At 45.2% G+C, this 19,074-nt stretch overlaps 2 protein-coding genes across 52 annotated transcripts in view; one reads left to right on the forward strand and one right to left on the reverse strand.

Annotated features, from left to right (window-relative positions):
• PIGL (phosphatidylinositol glycan anchor biosynthesis class L) overlaps positions 1-9,898 on the reverse strand; it is a 113,047-nt gene extending 103,149 nt beyond the window's left edge. For all 4 annotated transcript variants that reach the window (XM_005582977.5, XM_005582976.5, XM_045376265.3 and 1 more), the window contains exon 1: positions 9,650-9,898. In XM_005582977.5, the coding sequence (XP_005583034.2) occupies positions 9,650-9,884 (235 nt within the window). In that variant the 5' untranslated portion in view covers positions 9,885-9,898. The remainder of the gene's footprint in view (positions 1-9,649) is intronic.
• NCOR1 (nuclear receptor corepressor 1) overlaps positions 9,380-19,074 on the forward strand; it is a 191,217-nt gene continuing 181,522 nt past the window's right edge. For 27 of the 48 annotated variants that reach the window (XM_045376260.3, XM_074018644.1, XM_074018648.1 and 24 more), the window contains exon 1: positions 11,560-11,749. The gene's annotated coding sequence lies outside the window, so the exon portion shown is untranslated. Of the gene's footprint in view, positions 9,890-11,185; positions 11,455-11,559; positions 11,750-14,060; positions 14,184-19,074 lie in introns of those variants that run through there. The other 21 variants (XM_074018650.1, XM_074018657.1, XM_074018667.1 and 18 more) reach the window with 4 other exon arrangements.

The raw sequence follows: 19,074 nt of genomic DNA on the forward strand, positions 1-19,074 counted from the left end.
CCCGAGTAGCTGAGACCCCAGGCACACGCCACCATGCTTGGCTAGTTTTTTTTTTTTTTGCAGAGACGATGTCTCACTATGTTGTCCAGGCTGGTCTTGAACTGTTGGGCTCAAGTGATTGTCCTGCCTTGGCCTCAAAGTGCTGACATTACAGGCATGAGCCACTGCCCATTCCATTCTTTTTTTTTTTTTTTTTTTTTTGAGACAGGGTCTTGCTCTGCCTTGTAGGCTAGAGTGCAGTGGCACAATCTTGCTCACTGTAACCTCCACCTCCCAGGTTCAAGCGATTCTCCTGCCTCGGCCTCCCGAATAGCTGGGAATACTGGCTTGTGCCACCACGCCTGGCTAATTTTTGTATTCTTAGTAGAGACGGAGTTTCGCCATGTTGGCCAGGCTGGTCTTGAACGCTTGGCCTCAAGTGATTCACCCACTTCAGCCTCCCAAAGTGCTGGGATTACAGGCCTGAGTCACAGCGGCCAGCCCCAGTCTATTCCATTCTTTACAGGATGCAGTCAATACTTAAAATCATATTAAAAAAATTTCAAAGATATTGAGTTGGAAAGAACAGAGTTAGAAAGACAAGACTAACACTTTGAGGCTAGGTCTAAATATATCTCAATATGAAAAACTTTGGGTCAGGTGCAGTGGCTCACACCTGTAATCCTAGCACTCTGGGAGGCCGAGGCGGGCAGATTGCCTGAGCTCAGGAGTTTGAGACCAGCCTGTGCAACTCGGCGAAGCCCCGTCTCTACTAAAATACAAAAAATTAGCCGGGCGTGGCAGTGTGCGCCTGTAGTCCCAGCAACTTGGGAGGCTGAGGCAGGAGAATTGCTTGAACCTGGGAGGCAGAGGTTGCGGTGAACCGAGATTGCACCACTGCACTCCAGCCTGGGCGACAGAGCCACACTCCGTCTCCAAAAAAAAGAAAAAACTTTGAAGAATTATTAATGATTAAAAGCAATATTAAGGCCTGGCATGGTGGCTCATGCCTGTCATCCCAGCACTTTGGGAGGCCAAGGCGGGTGGATTACTTGAGGTCAGGAAGTTGAGACCAGCCTGGCGAAACCCTGGCTCTACAAAAATACCAAAATTAGCTGGTTATGAGGGTGGCACGTGCCTGTAATCCCAGCTACTCGGGAAGCTGAGGCAGGAGAATCACTTGAACCCAGGAGGTGGAGGTTGCAGTGAGCTGAGATCGTGCCACTGCACTCCAGCCTGGGTGACAGAGGGAGACTCTGTCTAAAAAAAAAGCAATATTAAAAATAACCTCATAAGTTCTATTTAGGCAACATGGCAAATCAGATATGCAGAGAAACCCTCAGGACGAATACCTGAACATGTGAGATAAGAGGCAAATGTGTTCTAGAATGCATGGTTTAACTAGCAGGAACGTAAGGGATATCCTTGATGGACTAAAACAATAGGCAGACATGAATCCTGAGAGGTATTATGGGGCTGACCCAGAGCACTTTGTGAACATCTGCATATCCTTGGTGGCCTAAAGTCAGGGGAGCAGGAGATAAAGCTTGGACACAAATAAGGAGACCTCCACATAAAGACAGGACCTTCAAAAGGCAACACCTTCTCTGGATGAACCAGGAAAAAACTTGCCCTAGACAGATATGGTGGGGCTACTTCCTATCTGTAGGCTTGGTTCTAGCAGAAGGGAAAATAAGACAAAATGTCACCGCCTAAGAATTGCTAACCACATACTCTCTTTTACTTGGTGTGATAGACTGTATTTTCCAAAAGTAGTGAAAGCAATATTTCTAGTCCCACATGCACTTCTAGAATGTCTACATTCCCCATTAGGAGGTGGAATCTAATTCTCTCCTTGAACCTGGATGTGGCTTATGATATTGCATGATTTTCAAGGATAGGTCCTGAAAGGAAATATGGTTATCCCTAGCACAGGTCTTTCTTAGGACACTTGCCCAAGAACTCAGCCACCAGGCTGTGAGGAAGCCCAAGTCACATGGATATACCGTATGTGGATGTTCTGGTTGACATCTGTAGCAAAGTCCCCAGCTGACAGCCAGATACATAAGTGAACGAGTATTCAGGTGATTCCAGTCCCTAGTCTTTGGGTTCTCCAAATGAGGTACTAAACGTTGTGAGGCAGAGACAAGTATACTTTGTCTGAAACCATGAGAAAAAAGGTTTTTCTTGTTTTGTTTGTTTTTGAGACAGGGTCTCAGTCTACAAGGCATGATCATCATAGCTCACTGTAGTCACAAACTCCTGGGCTCAAGTATTCCTCTACCTCAGCCTCCCAAGTAGCTGAGACTACATGCAGGTGCCACCAAGATCGGCCTTTTTTTTTTTTTTCCTGGTCTGGCTATGTTGCCCAGGCTGAACTCTTGAGTTAAGTGATCCTCCTGCCTCGGCCTCAGAAAGTGCCAGGATTATAGGTGTGTGCCAGCACACAGGCTGGAAAGATTTAACTACGGTTTTAAGCCACACGGTTTTGAGACAATTTGTTACACAGCATTCCACAATGAATGCTCTTGGGTTAGATCCCTGAATTTATATGACCTCTGTGGCCTGAAAAATCTCAATCTAAAATTTTAGAGTGATCACAGGTAGGTAGTGCCCTTAGCTACCTGGCTGAAGCTAAAGCAAATCACCAAAATATTACCACAAATACGGTTCTAAGAAACATGTGCAAAAAAAAAAAAAAAAAAAAAAAAAGGCCAGGCACGGTGGCTGACGCCTGTAATCCCAGCACTTTGAGAGGCTGAGGCAGGTGGATCACCAGGTCAGGAGATCAAGATCATCCTGGCCAACACAGTGAAATCCCGTCTCTACTAAAAAAAATAAAAAAATAAAAAAAAAATAAAGCAAAAAATTAGCCGGGCATGGTGGCGGGTGCCTGTAGTCCCAGCTACTCGGGAGGCTGAGGTAGGAGAATGGCGTGAATCCGGGAGGCAGAACTTGCAGGGAGCCGAGATCGCGCCACTGCACTCCAGCCTGGGGGATAGAGCAAGACTCCGTCTCAAAAAAAAAATAAGAAAGAAAAAAAAGAAACGTGATTACATTAAAAAAAAAAAATCACAAAATACACATGGAACCAAGTCACCCAGAATGAATTACTAGAACAAAGAACAGAATCAGATATACAGACTGCAGAAACTGGAATTATTAGAGGCAGATATAAATGTTTAATATAGTTAAAGAAATTAAAGAAGATACTGAAGTATGAGAAAGTAACAGACTATATTTGCAAAAGGAATGTCTACACATAAGAACAGAATAATGGACACAATGACATAATCATCTCAATATACATATTTAAGACATTAATTATAAAACTATTAACAGACAGTAAAAAAGGCCAACATATAATAAATGGAAGCATACCATAATATCAGAGACACAAAGGCTTTATATTGGAAATGTCAGTTCTCCTTTTATTAATCAGTAGAGTCAGTGAAATTCCAATAAAAATGCCAGCAAGCGCTGTGCACTGTGGTTCATGCCTGTAATCCCAGCACTTTGTGAGGCCGAGGCGGGTGGATCACAAGCTCAGGAGATTGAGACCATCCTGGCTAACACAGTGAAACCCCATCTCTGCTAAAAATACAAAAAAGTTAGCCGGGCATGGTGGCACATGCCGGTAGTCCCAGCTACTTGGGAGGTTGAGGCAGGAGAATCGCTTGAACCCGGGAGGTGGAGGTTGCAGCGAGCTGAGATCGCGCCACTGCACTCCAGTCTGGATGTCAGAGCGAGACTCTGTCTCAAGGGGGAAGAAAAAATGTCAGCAAGATTTTTCCTTGAACATCACCAAGCTAATTCTAAAATGTATTTGGGGGCTGGGCATGGTGGCTCATCTTGTAATCCCAGCACTTTAGGAGGCCTAGGAGGGTGGATCACCTGAGGTCAAGAGTTGGAGACCAGCCTGGCCAACATGGCAAAACCCTGTCTCTACTAAAAATACAAAAATTAGCTGGGCGTGGTGATGCATGCCTGTAGTCCCAGCTACTTGGGAGGCTGAAGCAGGGGGATCACTTGAATCCAGGAGACAGAGGTTGCAGTGAGCGTAGATCGTCTGTGCAACAGAGTGAGGCTCTGTCTCCCCACATAAAAAAGGTATTTGTAAAAAAGGGTCAACGACAGCAAACATACCCTGAAGAACAGTCAGAAGGCTATTCATATCAGATAATAGAGCTTCCATAATATAGTGTAGCTTTTTTTTTTTTTTTCCCTGAGACAGAGTCTTGCTCTGTCACCCAGGCTGGAGTGCAGTGGCACAATCCTGGCTCACTGCAACCTCCGCCTCCAGGTTCAAGTGATTCTCCTGCCTCAGTCTTCTGAGTAGCTGGGACTACAGGTGCACGTCACCATGCCCAGCTAATTTTTGTATTTTTAGTAGAGACAGGGTTTCACCCTGTTGGCCAGGATGGTCTCGCTCTCTTGAACTAGTGATCCACCCATCTCTGTCTCCCAAAGTGCTGGGACTACAGGAGTGAGCCAACATGGCTGGCCTAGTGTAGCTTTTATAAGCTGCAGTAATTAAGATAGGGTTGTTGAAATGACTATAGTGTATAGACCAGAATTACATACAAATCTAATATATAAGAGCTGGCAGTGCAGTCTAGAGAAGAAGCCTGGGCTGAATTGGTTTTCCTGATTCCAATCTTTCCTTCCAAACCATTCTCCACATTGCCACCAGAATCAGCTTTTTTTTTTTTTTTTTTTTTTTTTTCCTTTTTTAAATAGATGGGATCTCACTATGTTGACCAGGTTGGTCTTGAACTCCTGGCCTCAAGTGATCCTCCCACTTTGGCCTCCCAAAGGGTTGGGATTACAGGCATGAGCCACCATACCTGGTCCAAGACGGAGCTTTTATTTTTGAGACAAGAGTCTAGCTCTGTCACTCAGGCTGAAGTGCAGTGGAGCAATCTTGGCTCACCGCAACCTCTGCCTCCCGGGTTCAAGCAATTCTCCTGCCTCAGCTTCCCGAGTAGCTGGGATTACAGGCATCCACCACCATGCCCGGCTAATTTTTGTATTTTTAGTAGAGATGGGGTTTCACCATGTTTGCCAGGCTGGTCTCGAACTCCTGACCTCATGATCCACCCACCTCAGCCTCCCAAAGTTCTGGGGTTACAGGCATGAGGCACTGTGCCTGGCCAAGAATGAGCTTTCTAAAACACAAAACTGATTATGTTACTTCTCTACCATATATATTCAATGACATCCTACTACATAAGAGATGCATCTATTAGTAGGTATTTTAGTGGTCACATAAATTGGAGGAATACTGGATTAAACCAAGTAAAAGTTTTTTGCAGCAATGCTTCTCGAAGATGTTGATATTCTCATACAGACTGTAAACGTCTACATAAAGGATAGCACATCTGGCTATTCTCCAAACTTGACCAAGGCATTCTTTTTATTTTATTTATTTATTCTGAGTTGGAGTCTTGCTCTGATGCCCAAGCTGGAGTGCAGTGGTACGATCTCTGCTCACTGCAACCTCTGCCTACTGGGTTCAAGCGATTCTCCTGTCTCAGCCCCCCAAGTAGCTGGGATTACAGGCGTGTGCCACCACACCTGGCTAATTTTTGTATTTTTAGTAGAAATGGGGTTTCTCCATGTTGGCCAGGCTGGTCTGGAACTCCTGACCTCATGTGATGCACCTGCCTCGGCCTCCCAAAGTGCTGGGATTACTGGTGTGAGCTACTGTGCCTGGCCTCTTTTTTTAAAATAGCAGCTTGATGAACTAATGTTCCTTGGAACATACACTGGGAATCAATTTAGGTATTTCATCAACTGACAAGGCATACAAGGCAATGTGAGAGGCAGATTGGGTGTAACGGTTTTAGAACAGAGAAAAACCACGGGGTCCTGGCTTCTTCACACTGTAGCTGGTCACTTCGGTTGTTAGTTAAACTTCATGATTCAGTTCCCATACTTGTATAATGGAGAAAACAATAGTACCTACCTCATAGAGTTGCTGACAGCATGAAATGAGCCACCAATAACAAAGCAATTATTAGTTTTTCCCTGCTTCTCCCCTTCTCTTAAACTGAAGATCTTGTTAGAATGAATTATTCATGCGAATCCAAGAGTTACTGATGCCTTTACTACTGCTTGCTTCCTATATATATCTACTCCTATTTTTAAAGTCCAGCTCAAAAGAAAACCAATTTGGAGATTACCTTAATCTAAAACCCTGAAAAGAGATTTAATGCTTTTTTCCATTTTGTGTCCATAGTACTTTCTCCATCAAAACATCATAGCTTTCATTATATTACAAATCAATAGCTTCCTGTTTTTCATATTAGTATGTTAAGTCAGCAGAATAGATAATGTTTAATCCATACATGTTTGAATAACTTGTGAATTTAAAAAGTGATTTTAAAAATTAGGCCTGGAGCAGTGGCTCACGCTGTAATCATTATTTCCTCTGAATCCAACTTACCATTTTTTCTTGTATGTTATTCAGTTTGGTTTATTTTATAAAGACAGGGTCTTCCTCTGTCACCTGATATAAGAGCTGGCAGTGCAGTCTGGAGGGGAAAGGCTCTAGACAGAACAAGATCCTGTTTTATAAAATAAACAAACAGGCCATGTTCGGTGGCTCATGCATGTAATCCCAGCACTTTGGGAGGCCGGGGCAGGCGGATCGCCTGAGGTCAGGAGTTCGAGACCAGTTTGGCCATCATGGTAAAACCGTGTCTCTACTGAAAATACAAAAATTAGCCTAACGTGGCCAGGTGTGGTGGCTCATACCTGTAATCCCAGCACTTTGGGAGGCCGAGGTGGGCGAGTCACTTGAGGTCAGGAGTTCGAGACCAGCCTGAACAACATGGTGAAACCCCGTCTCTACAAAAAATACAAAATTGGCTGGGCGTGGTGGTGCATGCCTGTAATCCCAGCTACTCGAGAGGCTGAGGCAGGAGAATCACTTGAACCCAGGAAGCAGATGTTGCAGTGAGCCAAGATCGAACTACTGCACTCCAGCCTGAGAGACAGGGTGAGACTCCGTCTCAAAATAAAATAAAATAAAATAAAATAAAAAAATAAAATAAAAAACAAAACACGAATAAAGAATAAATAACATACAAGAAAAAACAAAATGGATTCAGAGGAAATAATGAAAGACAATAAAAACATTGAGTGCCAAGTGCGTGCTCTCTCTCTATACATATATATGTACATATATCTCTATGTATATATATATTTTGAGACGGAATCTCCCTCTGTTGCCAGGCTGGAGTGCAGTGGCGCGATCTCGGCTCACTGCAACCTCCGCCTCCCGGGTTCAAGTGATTCTCCTGCTTCAGCCTTCCGAGTAGCTGGGACTATAGGCGCAGACCACCACAGCCAGCTAATTTTTGTATTTTTAGGAGGGACGGGGTTTCAACACGTTGGCCAGGATGGTCTCGATCTCTTGACCTCGTGATCTGCCCGACTCGGCCTATCAAAGTGCTTGGATTACAGGCATGAGCCACCATGTCCAGCCTATATTTTTTATTTGAACAAATTTTCAATTGTGGTCCCAAATTTTTATGAACTTATTGAAAATAAGGGTAAGTTTATTAAAGAGCAGTACCTATAATGTTTTGCAAATAAAATCTAGGCTTCTCTTGAAGATCTTGTAACAAACTAGCTTATCATTTGACTCCTATAGTTGTAATATAAAATACAAATACAACTAAAAGCTAGCCGGCTGGGTGCGGTGGCTTACACCTGTGGGCAGATCACTTGTCAGGAGTTCGAGACCAGCCTGGCCATCATGGTGAAACCTTGGCTCCACTAAAAATACAAAAATTAGCCCAGCATGTGGTGCACACTGTAGTCCTAGCTACTCGAGAGGCTGAGGTAGGAGAATTGCCATCCTGGCTAACACAGTGAAACCCCGTCTCTACTAAAAAAAACAAAAAAACAAAAAAATTAGCTGGGTGTAGTGGTGGACACCTGTAGTCCCACAAAGAAAGGTGTGAACCTAGGAGGCAGAACTTGCAGTGAGCCGAGATTGCGCCACTGCACTCCAGTCTGGGCAATAGAGCGAGACTCTGTCTCACACACACGCACAAGAAAGAAATTTATAAAAAAATCAGTCAATGCTACAGGAAGTAATATATTAAGACAGATACTCTCATTAGTGTCAGTAAGAATGCAAATGGGTAGGCCAGGCATGGTGGCTCACACTTGTAATCCCAAGCACTTTGGGAGGCCAAGGTGGGTGGATCACTAGAGGTCAGGAGTTTGAGACCAGCCTGGCTGACATGGTGAAACCCCATCTCTACTAAAAGTACAAACATTAGCCAGGTGTGGTGGCATGCGCCTGTAAACCCAGCTACTCAGCAGGCTGAGGCAGGAGAATCACTTGAACCCGGGAGGTGGAGGTTGCAATGAGCCGAGATCGTGCCACTGCACTCCGGCCTGGGAGACAGAGTGAGACTCCATCTCAAAACAAAAAGAGTAAATTGGCATATAGTTTTTGGGAATGTGTTTTGCATGCAAAGCCTCAAAACAGCCAATTTTAGAAATTAATACTAGTGAAATAATATAAAATACATAAAGATGTTTTCTGCTCTTTGCAATAAACTAGGAAAAAACCTCTGAAGGTACAGACAATAAAGGATGATTAAGATTTATCCCAATGAAGCCATTTAACAAGCTATACATTTAGATCTAATTAATATGGGTAGATGTTTTAAGTTTCATGAGGACACTGCTCTTATCTAGCTTTTCACTTTTGTATCCCTAGGGCATAGAATAAGGCCTAGCACATAAATGTTTAATAAGTATTTGGTAAGTAAATGAAAAAGTAATGTTAAGTAAAAATGATATAAAATTTTATAAAATGTGATTTCTGTGAAGAAGCTGTATAGAAAAAGAATTGGAAAGACACACAACCAAATGGGAAAAGAGGTCATGGGCAATTTTACAAAACAGCTTTATTGAGGTATAATTTGACATACCATGAAATTCACCCATTGTATGTGTACAATTCAATTACTTCATTTATACAACTGTTCAATAATCACCATATTCCAGCTTGATGGTCAATATTTGCTTTGTCATTTGATCTTTTCTCTATGGTAAACAGAAATCTATTATTTGAAAGGTTCCTTCACTGAAAGCTGGGTGCAGTTGAACTCTAAAATTACCTACAAAATTACTTTCTATGTAATCATCTATGTCTAATTCTTCAGTTTGACACATGCATGTTACTAGCACAAGTTGCATTTAAAGGCAGCAGGAAGGTCTTTCACTATTATTAAAAATTAACTTTAAGGATGGAGCAGGCACGATACAGTATAGATTGTTTCGTGAACTATATAGTAAGGTCAATATTCTTGCTCCTTCTACAAATAAAAAAAAAAAGTTCCGCAGAATAACAAGTACAGGTGGAGTTCCCATTGGAAATGCAGGTATTGAATGCAACCAACCGCAACTGTTTCTCTGCTCCTCAATCCTGCTAGCGTACTACGCGAGCTGCCGACGTCCCCCAACCCACCAGGTAAGCCAGCCGCTCCTGTCCCCAGCCTGTGAGGGGGTCAGAGGTAAGACCCTCGGTGTATTCACTTAGCTCCCTACGGAAAACTCTTCGAGAAGAAGGCGACTGAGATCGGTTAGCACTTAAATCCCTTTCACAGCCCCGGCTCCCATCGCCCCTCCTATGGCCTCCTACCTGCAGAGAAGCAGAGCAGGTACACCCAGTGCCTTAGGCGGGCCAAGCCTAGCACTGTGGGAGCAAAAAACATGGCTTCATCGTCAGGGTGCGCTATGGCCAGGAGGGTCCGGCTTTCGGCTCCCAGCCGTTCTCCCTGCTCCCGACTCTTCACTCGTTCTGAGGAGTCCCAAACCCAGAGGAAGCCCCATGCCACGACCGCCGCCGCCACACACATGAGCCACATTGCTTCCATTACGGGTAAGTAGCATCGAGCCTGCGCAGTAGGAAAGGCTAACTGACCCCGACTCCGGCTGGAAAACGGCACCCGGGGATGTTGGGTTCCGCGGTTAAGTCCCTCCCCACCGACATGCTCCGGAAGCTTGAGGTTTTACCATTAAGGGTGCTCCTGTGTTTTAACACAGAAGTCGCCATGCCGTCCAGTTTCCTAACCTAGTCCTACCACACTGTACAATCGCTTTAAAAGGACGCGTCTTATATATAAGCTACCACTTCTTGTCTTGTAGGAAGAGTGCCTTCCTCTTCTTCAACTCATTTTCGAACTCATTTCTTAAAACTCGGGCCCTTCTCGTAATTATAGGGTTAGATAGCCCGTTATCCGGATGACAGTTTTCCGAAACAGCCAGTTACACCAACTTTGTTTTTCCTTCTCACTTTTGGATGGCTTTTCTTTTTTTTGAGAGGCTCTGTCGGCCAGGCTGTAGTGCAGTGGAGCGATCTCGGCTCACTGCAACCTCTGTCTCCCGGGTTCAAGCGACTGTTCTGCCTCAGCCTCCCGGGTAGTTGGGACTATAGGCGCGCGCCACCACGCCCGGCTAATTTTTGTATTTTTAGTAGAGACAGTGGTTCACCATATTAACTAGGCTGGTCTCGAACACCATATTAACTAGGCTGATCCGCTCGCCTAGGCCTCCCAAAGTGCTGGGATTACAGGCGTGAGCCACCGCGCCCGGCTCCTTCTTTTTTTTTGAGTCAGGGTCTGGCTCTGGTCGCCCAGGCTGGAGTGCAGTGGCGCGATCTAGGCTCGCTGCAACCTCAGCCTCCCGCGTTCAAGCAATTCTCCCACTTCGGCCTCCCCAGTAGCTGGGATTACAGGCACGCGCCACCACGCCCGGTTAATTTTTGTATTTTTAGTAGTGACGGAGTTTCTCCATGTTGGTCAGGCTGGTCTCGAACTCCTGACCTTAAGTGATGGGCCGGCCTCGGCCTCCCAAAGTGCTGGGATTTACAAGCGTGACCCACTGCGTCCTGTCGGGCCTGGCTTTTCTAAAGGAAAGTATGCGTGCGGTTACGAGGAACCGTCATTTCCCCGGCAGGGTAAGGCACTTAACAGTCGCGAGGGCCACAGGCTCCTATTGCAAGTAACTTAAGGTTAAGGAGCAACATCGTGGACAAATCGGCCTCGCCCAGCATTTCAGTGAGGGCTTGATGCGAATTCCAGTCAGAGCCCTAGAAAGTATCTTGGGCAGGTCGAAATGCACCCCTCCGGCTCCCAGCCACGAGGGGGACCTGGCTTCCCTCTCCGCGGCTCCGGACAGAGGAGGCCGCCACCGCCCCGCCGCCGAGGGGTTGCAGGGTCCCTTGCACGGCCTGGCGTTTTTCCTTTTCCCACGCCTGGGGAAGGCCTCGGGCGCGCAGAACAGACTGGCTCGCGGGGGGCGCACAAGCCCAGGGCGCGATGGCAGCCGCGCTGGATCCGGCTAGGCGCTGCCCGGCCCCGTCTCCGTCCGAGAGGACCGCCGCTGCCAGGCCTAGAGGAGACGTGAGGAGACCGGGCGCGGCGCGACCCAGGAAGCTCCGCCGAGGTAGGAGAGGCGCCCGGCCAGCGGAGGGAGTCGGTCTCCCAACTCTCCGGAAGGAGGAGGAGCCGGCGTCGGAGCCGCCTTAGCCGCGGCTCCCCGGGCTGGGGGGAGGGAGAGGGGTTGAGTCAAGATGGCGGCCAAGGTGGCGAAGCAGCAGCAGCGGCGGCGGCGGCGGCGGCTGGAGTGAGCGCCCGGCTCGCCGCGCCAAGCGAGGTCCCGGTGTAGGGCCGCGCGCCGGGGCCGCGCCCCACTGCTCAGGCCGGGGCGCACGTCGGCTCCCACGCTCAGCCAGCTCCCGGTGAGTAGGCCCTGGCGCCTGCAACCCCGGCCTCCGGGCTCCTGTTAGTCCGGGGGCTTCCGAGGTCTCCCGGGGCAGCAGCCGCTGGGACGGTTTCTCCGCCGGGCGGGGGGTGTCGCAGGCCTGGGCAGGTCGGGACCCGTCCTGGCCGCCTGGCCTCTTCTCCTCGGTAGCCCAGGGGAGAGCCGGGCGCGGCGCGGAGCTCGGGCTCGGCTAGCGGAGGCTTATGGAGTTTGAAGGAAGAATGGGCTGTGGCCGGGCCGGGGCTGGTCCCGAGGTGTCCTGTGCGGAGGGGCGTGCAGAGCCTACAGGGCCCGCGAGGGAGAGCGGGCAGCCGGGGCCCCGGGTGGGGCCGGCGCAGGTGGCGGGCCTGGGCTCACTGAGGCGGAGTTGGTGGCCGACTTGGGAGTGTAGAAGGGGGCTAGGGAGGGTGACAGCCATGGACAAGTGCGAGCAGAGTAAATTAGTTCACCTTTCTAACAGACCGCTTCAGGGTGTAATGGCGAAGGCTGGGTACTGGTGGAGATGGCAAAGATCCGAACCCTATACCTCTGCCGTTTATTGTTGGTGTTTTCTTGAGCGAAGTCCGTGAGTGCACCTCTTTTTGGGGAGACAGGAATTTGAGAAACTGTAGTTGTGAAATCAGCCTTTATGGAGAGACTGAATTCTTCAAATTCACTGGATCAGGAATAGTCACGTATTAGAGGAATGGATGGGAATAAGTGATATGGACGAAAACTATTTGCTCAGAAAGTGTCAGTTTTCTTTATGTGATGTTGCATGCTGCGGTGCCTCTTCAACAGAGTTAACCTTGGAGAGTAGTGGTATAGGTAATTCTAATCTTTGGGATTAGTATGTAAACCTGCATCAGATTTGCTTCTCTAATTATATCCTAATTATATTGAAATTTACATTCCATGTGTGCACCCTGCTGAGGCGGTGATGGAAGGCTGAACATGGCAATGTGCAAGGAGCAACAGGCCTGGGATCTAAAAATGCCTACAAAGATTCATTCATTCGTTCAACATATCTTGATCAATAGCTGCTGATGCTGGGTTACATGTGATTGTCCTGTGGATAACTGAAGAGTTGATGGCATTGTTTAATTTTTAATAGCTTTTTGAAATGTTTTGATGTACCTTTTCATGAAGATATTTATTGGATGAACCAACTTGTACTTGCCCGGGCTCAGGAGCAGACCAATTTTAGAATGTTATTTAGACAAGGGTAACAATTACAGAAGAAGTAACCGCAAGTTACTGGAGAGAGAAATCTTGTATCTTTTTTTCTTCTTCTGTTAACATCCGGTGGAAATTTATTTATTTATTTTAGTATTTATAGTACCCAGTTGCTTGGCCTTGCTTTAAGCACACCTGTTAATGGAAGTCAAGATTAATTGTATATATGGATATAGCTATGTATAAAATGCTCACAGTAGGAACTGATTACTTACAATACTAAAATACTCTTTCCTTTTACAAAAGGCTTGCCATATGTTGAACTACTCCCCCGGAGAAAATATAATACAAAGTATCTTGATTCTTGCTGTAACTATGTGACATTTTGGAACTTGATCAACCTTTCTGTGCTTCAGTTTCTTCATCTTTCATATTAGGTAAACATCTACTCTCCTAGGGTTGGCTATTGTGAGCCTAAAGGGAGTTAATAGTTATCAAATTGTTTTAAACAGATTGAAGGGGTTATATTTCTGTGAGGTGGTAACAGCTCCCTCTGGACTCCTGTAATGCTTTTTCTGCACATCTCTTGTGGCATTTACACTTTCAATCTTGTAGGTATTTATGTACCTATTTTATCTCTTGAGAGCAGGATAGGCCCTTCTCTGATTTTATCTTTTTTTTTTTTTTTTTTTTTTTTTTTTGAGATGGAGTCTCGCTCTGTCGCCCAGGCTGGAGTGCAGTGGCACAATCTTGGCTCATTGCAACCTCTACCTCCGGGTTCAAGCGATTCTCCTGCCTCAGCCTCCCAAGTAGCTGGGACTACAGGCGCGTGCCACCACGACCGGCTAATTTTTTTTGTATTTTCAGTAGAGGCGGGGATTCACCGTGTTAGCCGGGATGGTCTCGATCTCCTGACCTCGTGATCTGCCCGCCTTGGCCTCCCAAAGTGCTGGGATTACAGGTGTGAGCCACCATGCCTGCCTTATTTTTAATTGAATTTAAAAAACAGTAAAATTTGTGTTTTGCCTATCCTCTTAATCAAAAAAGAATGAAATGATGGAAATTAACTTATAGGCAAAATTAGATTAGTCAATAACTTCTGTAAAGCTTTTTTTTTTTTTTTTTTGAGACAGGGTCTCTTTTGCCCAGGCTGAAGAACAGTGACTCGTTGCAGCCTTGACCTCTGGACTCAGGTGATCCTTCCACCTCAGCCTCCCCAAGTTGCTGGGACTACAGGCGCAGGCCACCATGGCTGGGTAATTTTTTTTTTTTTTTGAGACGGAGTCTCGCTCTGTCGCCCAGGCTGGAGTGCAGTGGCTGGATCTCAGCTCACTGCAAGCTCCGCTTCCTGGGTTTACGCCATTCTCCTGCCTCAGCCTCCCGAGTAGCTGGGATTACAGGCGCCCGCCACCTCGCCCGGCTAGTTTTTTGTATTTTTAGTAGAGACGGGGTTTCACCATGTTAACCAGGATGGTCTCGATCTCCTGACCTTGTGATCTGCCCATCTCGGCCTCCCAAAGTGCTGGGATTACAGGCTTGAGCCACCGCGCCCGGCCTTTTTTTTTTTTTTTTTTGTAGAGACAGGGTTTAACCATGTTGCCTAGGCTGGTCTCCAGCTCCTGGGCTCCAGCGATCTGCCTGTCTCAGCCTCCCAAAGTGCTAAGATGATAGGGGTGAGCCACTGCAACCGGCCTTAAAAGCATTTAAAAAAAGTTGTGTTATGAATTGGTGAGATTTTCTTTTCTTACCTTTGTTATCTGCTGTAGAAGGCAAAGGACTTTGGATAGACTGGGGGCTGATGTAGGTGAATGTCAGGCTGTTTGTTTTTTAAAAAATATGTTTTGGTTATTTGGTTTTGATTGTATTCTGTGATCTATCTTAGTTGTAATTTCAAATTCTTATTGATGCCTGGGAATGATATAACTCTTGCATATTTAGTTCCATCTGTTCTTTTACTTCCGATATTGGATTTTACTAGACTATGATACAAAACAACTAGTAAAGGTTGATCAGAATTTATTATGTATAATCTTATTTGTAGATTAGAGATTCATGTATTTTTGTTTACTCACTTATTCAACCAGTATGAGGTGTTTTTTATGTTCTGGCACACTATTAGTAAATACTAGAGAGTTATAAAGTATAGTCGAGCAGGTCAGTTATGTTCACAAATAACTCAGTCTATAGATTATCTTTTTTTTTCTTTTTTTTCTTTTTTTTTCCTTTGAGACGGAGTTTCACTCTTGTCGCCCAGGCTGGAGTGCAGTGGCGTGATCTCAGCTCACTGCAACTTCCACCTCCCAGGTTCAAGTGATTTCTCCTGCCTCAGCCTCCTGAGTAGCTGGGATTACAGGCATGCGCCACCATGCCTGGCTAATTTTTGTATTTTTAGTAGAGACGGGGTTTCACCGTGTTGGTCAGCCTAGTCTCGAACTCCTGACCTCGTGATCTGCCCGCCTTGGCTTCCCAAAGTGCTGGGATTACAGGTGTGAGCCACTGTGCCCGGCCACATAGATTATCTTATATTTGGTCCTTTCCAGGTTTGAGGATGTGAAAAATACATGTAATACATGTAAATGGTTAAGAAAACATTTTGTTTCTTTTTTTATTTGCCCTTTTTAAGAGCACTGAAAAACTATGAAAAGCTTCTGTAATGTAGTAATAACCGTATGTGGAGCATCTGTTTTTTATTTTGGTTTTTTTCTGGTGGCATTTTTCCTTGAACACTTACACTATTCTTCTACTATTTTTTCCTACCCCAGTAGCTTGTGTGGTCAAAATATTACTAGAATAGTCTTCAGATACAACCTATTTTTTTTTCTTTGCATTTGAAAGTCAGAGACTGTATGAAACACTGCAGATGTTCCTATGGAGTTCATCAGACAGTTTGCTTCTTCCATATGTGCTGCTGTTACTTTTATTTAACGACGATCTCAAAACCAACAAAATTGGTTAAAATAAAATGTTAATGGCAGGGCACATTAACAGATCACGCCTGTAATCCTAGTACTTTGGGAGGCTGAGGTGAGAGGACCACTTGAGGCCAGGAGTTTGAGACCAACCTACATAACAGAGTGAGATCCCATCTCTATAAAAAAATTTAAAAATTAGCAGAGCGTGCTTGTGGTTCCAGCTACTTGGGAAGCTGAGCCTGGGAGGTTGAGGTTGCAGTGAGCCATGATGGTGCCACTGCTCTCACTTCAGACTGGGTGATAGAGCAAGACCGTCTGTCAAAATAAATAAATAAATAAAGCTAATTTATAGAATGTAGAGTCAGATTATCTAGTCTTGTTTTACTTTTGATAAAACTGAAGGTCCCAGAAGTAAAGTGATTTATCTGCCTAAGTTGCTAAAGTTGGGCAATAGTGGAAATCTAAGTCTTTTCATATCCATTATAGTGTTCACTGTGTTACACTGTATCATCCATGGGATGAATCGATTTGATGATTGACACTTAAAAATTGGCCGGTGGCGGTGGCTCACACCTGTAATCCCAGCATTTTGGGAGGCTGAGGCGTGCAGATCACGAGGTCAGGAGATTGAGACCATCCTGACCAACATGGTGAAACCCCATTTCTACTAAAAAAAAAATACAAAAAATTAGCCTGGCGTGGTGGCGGGTGCCTGTAGTCCCAGCTACTCGGGAGGCTGAGGCAGGAGAATGGCTTGAACCCGGGAGGCGGAGCTTGCAGTAAGCTGAGATCGTGCCACTGCACTCCAGCCTGGGTGACAGAGCAAGACTCTGTCTCAAAAAAAAAAAAAAATTGGAGTAATAGGAAATGAGAGATTACTCTGGATATTTAGCTTTGGTGTTGAATTTAAGGTACTTCTTAATATTAAATTTCTGCAATGAAAATATAGTTTGAAAAAATTGATACTGATCTATGTCAGTGTTACAGTGATCAGGAATTATTTAGTTTGCTTAATTTTTAATCTGCTTTGATGAATATCTTCTTAAGATATTCTAGGCCGGGCGCGGTGGCTCAAGCCTGTAATCCCAGCACTTTGGGAGGCCGAGACGGGCGGATCACAAGGTCAGGAGATCGAGACCATCCTGGCTGACACGGTGAAACCCCGTCTCTACTAAAAATACAAAAAAAAAATTAGCCGGGCGAGGTGGCGGGCGCCTGTAATCCCAGCTACTGGGGAGGCTGAGGCAGGAGAATGGCGTGAACCCGGGAGGCGGAGCTTGCAGTGAGCTGAGATCCGGCCACTGCACTCCAGCCTGGGCAGCAGAGCGAGACTCCGTCTCAAAAAAAAAAAAAAAAAAAGATATTCTGTCTTTGAGGTTATCTGGATCCAGTGACACTTCATGGAATTTAAGTATTATAGTGATGGAAATTTTATTATGACAGTGGTTTAAATACCTCTGAGGCCCAAACAAATAGGTTAAATAATAATAATAATTATTATTATTATTTTTGAGGCGGAGTTTCACTCTTGTTGTCCAGGCTGGAGTGTAGTGGCGCCATGTCAGCTCACCGTAACCTCCGCCTCCTTGGTTCAAGCAATTCTCCTGCCTCAGCCTCCCGAGTCGCTGGGATTACAGGCGCCCGCCATGACGCCTGGCTAATTTTGTATTTTTTAGTAGAGACAGGGTTTCTCCATATTGGACAGGCTGGTCTCGAACTCCTGACCTCAGGTGATCCGCTCGCCTCGGCCTCCCAAAGTGCTGGGATTACAGGCGTGAGCCACTGCACCCGGCCTACAAGTAGTTTAAATTATTTTGTAAATTAGCTGTTGCCTGTTTTGCCTACTCTCAGACTTCTGGATTTTTTTTATTTTAAGTATGAAGGATTTCAATTGTTATATTAATATAAAAGCTTAGATAAATAGTACAAACATGAACCTTTTTTTTTTTTTTTTGAGACAGAGTCTCACTCTGTTGCCTAGGCTGGAGTGCAGTGGCACAGTCTCAGCTCACTGCAACCTCCACTTCCCAGGTTCAAGCGATTCTTGTGCTCAGCCTCCCAAGTAGCTGGGGTTACAGGCATATGCCACCATGCCCAGCTAATTTTTGTATTTTTAGTAGAGACGGAGTTTCACCATTTTGGCCAGGCTGGTCTCGAATTCCTGGCCTGAAGTGATCTGCCTGCCTTGGCCTCCCAAAGTGTTGGGATTACGTAATAGGCGTGAGCCATTGCACTCGGCTGACTGTATTCTTTATGAATTTTTTTTACATCAAAAAGCTCATTTGTAATATTCATTTTCTTTATGTATTCATGCTATAAAATTTATTTTATTTTAATTTTTTAAAAATAGAGACGGGGTCTGACTTTTTTGCCCAGCCTGGTCTTGAATTCTGGGCTCAAGTAATCCTCCCACCATAGCCTCCCAAAGTGCTGGGATTACAGGCATAAGCCACCATACCCGGCCTATAAAATTTATTGTAAAGGAAAAGGCATATTCTTATTAAGCTGATAATCTTTACCTAAATACTGAAGCATGGCATATTTATTCTACTTGGGCTATTTTGTGTTGCATTAAGAAGAATTTTTTGTTTGTGTTTTCTTGTTACTATGCTTGCTTCTGGAATACTGCTTTCCTCCCTTACTCTTCCAAACTCTACTACGTCTAAATTTATCCTATTTTTCAAGGGTTTGATCACATATTACATCATCCAGGAAGTGTCTCTGCTATTCCCTCTTCTCCAAAATGTATATTTTTTATTCTGGAAACTCTTGATCCTTTGCCTCTAGACCATAAGCCCTTTGTAGGCATGTCTGTATCTGAGTTTTAAAAAAATTTTTTCTTCTTTTCCCACTCCCAGAATAACACCCTATGCCCAGGAGTAGTAGATACTTGTTGAATACATAAAAAAGAGCTTAGCAGCTAGAGTTAGTGTGGATGCTGTAGAAGATGTCTGATACACATGTGGCAGTTTGATGCTGAATAGTTTTTGGAAATTAAAAAACAGGTAGAAATTTCACCAATGTCAGTGACTAACATAGCTGTAATTAGTAAATTATCAAAATATTTCTTTCTTTTTTTCTTTTTTACAGAGAGGGTCTCTCTCTGTTGCCCAGGCTGGAGTGTAGTGGTGCGATCATAGTTCAATGCAGCCTCCAAGCCCTGGGCTCACGCGGTCCTCCCGAGTAGCTGGGACTACAGGTGTGTGCCACCACACCTGGTCAATTTTTTTATTTT

Source organism: Macaca fascicularis, chromosome 16 (assembly GCF_037993035.2).
Source record: "Macaca fascicularis isolate 582-1 chromosome 16, T2T-MFA8v1.1".
Taxonomy (NCBI): Eukaryota; Metazoa; Chordata; class Mammalia; order Primates; family Cercopithecidae; genus Macaca; species Macaca fascicularis.